Source organism: Cyprinodon variegatus, unplaced genomic scaffold (genome assembly GCF_000732505.1).
Source record: "Cyprinodon variegatus isolate N-32 unplaced genomic scaffold, C_variegatus-1.0 Scaffold361, whole genome shotgun sequence".
In the NCBI taxonomy this organism is placed as follows: domain Eukaryota; kingdom Metazoa; phylum Chordata; class Actinopteri; order Cyprinodontiformes; family Cyprinodontidae; genus Cyprinodon; species Cyprinodon variegatus.
In genome coordinates, this window is record NW_015150814.1 from 216996 (window position 1) to 223001 (window position 6006).

Consider the following 6006-nt stretch of genomic DNA (forward strand, 5'->3'; position numbering starts at 1 on the left):
AGTCATTCTGTTGTTGATCTGCTGTAGTGTTTGGGATCATTATCATGTTGATGGACAATTATAGGCCATTCATGGAATCACATTGAAATTGAGATGATATTTTTTTTATGTTCACCATGTTGGGATATATTATCATATATATATATATATATGATAATATATATGAAAAGGTTTGCATTTAAATTTACCAGTGCCTATTTAACCAAAAATAGTCTAAATATGCCTTTTATATGTGGATGTATCCTGTGTTTTCTTTTGAAGATTTGAAGATAAATTGTGCAGAGGTTGTTAGGGTTGTTAAGTTTCCCCAACCTTAAGCTTTAAAAAATGGAAACAAAGACAGTGTAAGATTTTTCCTGAAATGCTTTGCAAAAGGGAGTACAGGGTTAAACAGTCAACCTCTGCATCTCCGCTTGGCTCAACACTTGCCAGGATTTTTATTGAGCAGTCAGCACATTAAAACAGCAGGTGTTAGTGTCGATTACGCAGTCTCTTACTGTAGACATAGCATGAACTTTTAGGATAGGAAACTTGTGTGGTTTCAGTATACGCTTTATACGTGATTTTCACTTCTCTGCTTCTCAAATGAAAAAGAGGAAATCATTCTTGCAAAACATTTGACTTTCTTATGACCTTCATACAATATTTCCAATAATGAGAGTAACTTATAGAAAAACAAATGATTGAGAGCAATATAACATATCAATGAATAAAATAATAAAAACAACAGAAATCATAATAACTCAAACGGAGGTAAACAGAGGTAAAACCCACTCTTATTTTTTTTATCTAATATGTTCTCTCTGTATTATGCAAAATAATACATTGAAAGGACGGTAAATAAATGTATTCTATTTACATGAGCACTGAAACTATAAGAGGAACTGACACTGAGCATTTAAAATATTAACTTCACTATACAAGTTTTACATACAGCCTGTAGTTACTCTGTGTAGCCCATTTCATGTATTTTATCTAGGGCTGAAACAATTTATCATATTAATCGATTATTTAAATAATCGTCAACTGATTTAGTAAATGATTAATCGTTAACTGGTGTAGAGGGCCACTTTAGCCGACAGAGGAACCCACTTAGAGCAGGAATTATACCTAGATTGTAAAAAAATATGTAAACATTTTGCATTTAAGACAAAAAAAATGTTTTGTCTGTCAATATTCTCCATTCAGAACTCCTTAAGAGGAAATGTTTCTGTTTCACCTGGTTTCATTTCGTAAAAAGTCTACTTTAAGGAACCTTTGGCTTCGACAGATTAATCACTTTGCAAAATAATCATTAGTTGCTGCCCTAATTTTATGATAACATTCAAAACACATTTCTTCCATCATACAGCACTGAAGGGCAGCTGCTTCACACTGAGGCTGCCCTGCATCATTGTATCTGGGTTTCCTACAATCATATAATGTTTTTATTATACAAGTGGGTTTTTAATAGTAAAGGATTAAATGTAACAAAACTTTTTATCATCATCCTATCTTGCTTACTGTCTGACTGCTTAAATTGCTCCCTAGGTCTATTTTCTTTTTTATTGACATTATCTACAAAGCACAACACTAAGAATGAGCCTAGGTTTATTCAAATGTAAAATCACTTTTAACAATTATAAAAGACAACATAACACTATCTTATCTGTAATGTAATAGTATCCAAAATAAACAGCCAGGTTCAAGCATTATTTACCAGACATTAATGTTTGTACTTATTTACTTATGGACCGTGTGGAAATCTAGAAAAATAGAATCAGTGTAAATAGAGTTCCTCTGTTTGTCTTTATCCTATTTCTAGAAGAAGAAGTCAATTAAATAAAACTATTTTAATGTGGAAAATAAAAAACAGCAGATCTTTAGCATCCTTCTTGTGTTGTTATGTTCTACAAAATAAATAACAGCTGTTATTTATACCTGAACTGCCGTCAAAAAACAGAAAACATTAATAGCAAAGCAATAATGGTAAAGGGAATCAGAAATGTTGATAGCTTACAGTCTTTGCTCATTTTAACAGTTTTCAGAACCCCTGTCTGACTAAGAATATTTTGTTTTAGAAAAGAAATCTTAATGTTGGTTACTTTCATTTCTTAAGTTCCACAAATCCAAACTCTCTCCTGCTTCTTTACAGAGCTGCAATCAGAAGCTTTCGCCTGTTTTAGCATAAATAATATTTAGTTTTTTCATTCGGACTAGTTTCATAGCCTAATATTAATTTTGGTAACCGCGTTTTTTTTTGTTTTTTTTTGTGCTCCAAGCATGCGCACACATACAGACTAGAAAACAAGTAATCGGAGAGAGAGAAGAATGAACCTAAGGCAGAAAAAAGCAAAGCCGCTGTTCCTCCCGTATTGCTGAGCTTCGACTTATCCGCTGAGCTTTAGGAGAGCATGGGCGATATTATCATTAAATTAATTAGAGCAAAACATGCAGAAATTAAGGCTTAATTTAATATGATATATTTAAATAATCCCCATCAGCATCCAGCATATGTGCGGTTTCTGATGGAGAGGAGAAATCTGCTTCCTTGTTTGTTGAAGGACCAATAGTTTACATCCAATCTTTTAAATAAACAGTGTTAGTTTTTCAAATGTATAAGAATTATGTTCTAAGTTGTAATTATGGATATGTTATTATTATTTTTTAATTTGACAAACCGGATCTTCTCGTAGTTCTTTTTCCTGTTTGGTGCGATTGCAATAGCGGATCATCTTGACCATCTTGACCTGGCCGGACCGGAGCAAAGCCTGAACATTTAGAGTATGTTTGACTCATCCTGCTGCTGTGAAGCATTCAAACCCAGGTTTAAAGTCTTGCAGGGCAGCATAAAGCCCACTGCTCTCATTAAGACGGAAAAAACAAACAAACGGTGCATTCAGATGTTTTATAAAATATGTGAATCAGGAAATTGTATATATACCAAACTGAACGATTGTTGTTCTCTAACAAAAACCACTTTAGATTTTAAAATGGAAAAAATTTTCTATTTTTTTCTATATTTTTTTATTTAAAACTTCAATGTATAACATGAATGCATAGACACCTCATTTTATTTCAGTGTTCAATTCTGTTTAAAGTAACAGATCATTAAAAAATGAAAAAAGGACCTTTACTGGTTGATGATTTCCTTTATTTTATACGATCATTGGTGCCATCCACATCTAGTGAAAACGAGAGTAATTGGATAATTCATATAACACAAACACTAAAGGAAATTATCAGAAGCAAGCAGGTGTTCTTCAAACTGCTAACGTGAATTGTCTATGCCATGCTAGAATGTAGGATTCAGAAAAAGATGTTTGAAATGTCTGAAAGGTCAGACACAGGCGAGAGAGTATCAGGAGATGGAGACGGAGACCAAAAAGACCTCCCTCATCCTTGGTGCTATCTCAAAGATTTTTATTTATTTTTTTGTCGAAAAATTGAGCTTTCAATTCATATAGTGGCATCTGACAGTATTTTTTTAAAGGTTACTTTATACTTTTATACTTTAATTAGTTTTTGGAGCACATACTTTCCACTTTTACTTGAGGCCAAGCTGATACTTCAACTTTTACCAGAGTGTTTTTAAACTGCAGTATCTATACTTCTACTTAAGTAACAAATGTGAGTTATTTTGACACCACTGATAGAAAGACATGACAAAAATAGTACGTTGTTATAAACTACTTGAAAAATGTTTTAACAAGCCTAAGAATACCAAACAAAGTTAGAAAATACTCTTCTCCCACAGAATGGTAATAAAATATTATGACAGTTAAGGTGGTAGGAGTTAAAAAGAATAGACAGGACAGACTAAATAAATAACAAGTATCTTACCTGCCATTATGAAGAGAAGCTCAAAAAGGTGCAGACTGTGTAGTTAGTTTTTAAAATGTTAGTCCTTGATCTGTTGCTCTTTCAACTAATAGGTGCTAAACAGTTTCACTTTTGTTTTTGCGTTCATAGCCACTTCCTTTAACCAAATGTGTTTCCACAGCTACTTTGGGTTTTTAGGCGGAGATGTCTCTTACAGACCAAAAAAGAACATGTAGTTGTTCTGGCATATATTTGACAGGTTTGTGGTCAGCTTGGTTTAAGATAAAATTGGTCTAATTACTGCTATCACTAATGATAGGTAGATGAAGGCTCATAAGGCGTCCCGCCAGATTTCCCTAAACTGTACAGTATTGATAGGGTCTTGGTCATAGACGTATTTATAAATAGACCCCGCATTGACCTGTATTGCCAATTGAAGTTCACAACACAAATTAAGGTTTCATACAAATATTTTGCATAAAACAGAACACTCAAATGTTTAAGATTTTTTTTTATTTATTACATTATAAATACCACACACACAAACAGAGAAAGTTATAATAGAAAAAAGGTGATACAATGACAGACAAATACGTGCAAGAAGCAAGAAAAAAAAAGGTTTTATCCACGTGCATATCTAGGATTCCAGGAGATCAGGGGCTTAGCCCAGGAGGCAATCGAATCAGATGCCCGAGCCACCTCAGCTGGCTCCTTTCCACTTGGAGGAGCAGCGATTCTACTCTGAGCTCCTCCCGGGTAACTGAGCACCTCACCCAATCTCGAAGAATGCGGCCAGCCACCCTGCGAAGGAAACTCATTCGGTCACTTGTATTCGTGATATTGTTCTTTTGGTCATTACCCAGATCTCATGACCATAGGTGAGGGTGGGAATGTAGATTGATCGGTAAATCAGCTCCCTCTTCACCACGACTGTCATGATCTTGGCACCATTGGCTGGGTTTTACTCCTTCTCCTTTGCTCCTCCCCAGCCTAATCATCTCTTATCAGATCCATCTATTTCTCCTGCTATTGATGCCACTGGTGCCCTGCCCATGGTGCCAGATTAATCAAGCTGTTCGGTGAGAGTAACTCTACCGTTCTGATTATTGTTCTGATTCTCTGATTGTGACCTTTTTCTGTCTTGTGGATCCTGAGTTTTTGCTTTACTCCCGCCTGCTATTTTCATCTGCTCTGTTCTGGACTGATTCCTGGATTCTTCTGGCTTACAGAACCTGGACTTTTCTTCTAAACTCGGCTTGGATTCCCCTTCTGTACCTCTCTGATATTCTGATCTATGAACTTGGTTCTGCTACTACTTTGGCTTCACGACACTGCTGCTTCTCGGCGTCAGCTGGTATAAGCCCTGCTCGTCTGTCAGCGCTCAGGGGGTGGCGCCCGTCACAAGCGGAGGACAGTCGCCCTCTCGTATTCTTCGCTTTCCTCTGGGAACAGACTGAACTGTTAACCAGGTCAGTGACCAGTGCTCTTAGTAGTTATCAGCCCGTTATTCTTAGTTACTGACCTGAGTTCTCTATTCCTACAGAAGATCCGCTCCAGCTGATGAATAGCCGCACACCCTTTTAAAATAAAGACCGTTTAAACTCATTGATCTGTCGGTATTGAATATTGGATCAAAGGTTTCAAGCTTTTGACAGAATAATCTGGCCACATTATGAATCCATCAGCAGACAGATAATGGAGCGAGGGCATATATCATAACATTTCTCTGCTTGAATCTGGTGTTGACTGAGATTCTCACTCACCTGCGCAAACAGACTTCAGCTGCCTCTGATCTTTCCCACATAGCCACGCCCGTATCCACGCCTCCACCTGCTGTCTCTGCCTGTCATGAACCACATCTGTCTACACCAGAACTGTATAGGGGCGATCCGGAGCAGTGCAGAGCTTTTTTAACCCAGTGTGAAATCCTCTTTGAGCTGCAGCCCTCCATGTTTCCTTCTGATCGAGTTATGGGGGACGTCGGAGTGGCAGAATAACTCATTCCTGTGTGGCTCATATGAGGGTTTTTCTGGGGAACTAATTTGAGTTTTCAGTCCTGTTCTTCCCTGCAGAGAGGCTTCTAGGGGACTCTTGACTTTAAAGCAGGGGAATTGGTCAGTTTCTGAGTACATTATTGATTTCCACCTGCTGGCTGCTGAAACCCCCTGGAATGAGGAGGCTGTCATGGATGTGTTCAGCACTTGA

General features: G+C 36.9%; 1 protein-coding gene across 1 annotated transcript in view; it reads right to left on the reverse strand.

The window, feature by feature from the left end:
• Positions 1-4738, reverse strand: part of LOC107091985 (putative protein PHLOEM PROTEIN 2-LIKE A3) — an 11916-nt gene extending 7178 nt beyond the window's left edge. The window contains exons 1-2 of the mRNA XM_015386247.1: positions 4661-4738; positions 4431-4602 (exon numbers count right to left, since the gene is read on the reverse strand). Of these exons, the coding sequence (XP_015241733.1) occupies positions 4431-4602; positions 4661-4738 (250 nt within the window). The remainder of the gene's footprint in view (positions 1-4430; positions 4603-4660) is intronic.
• Positions 4739-6006: the final 1268 nt, after the last annotated feature.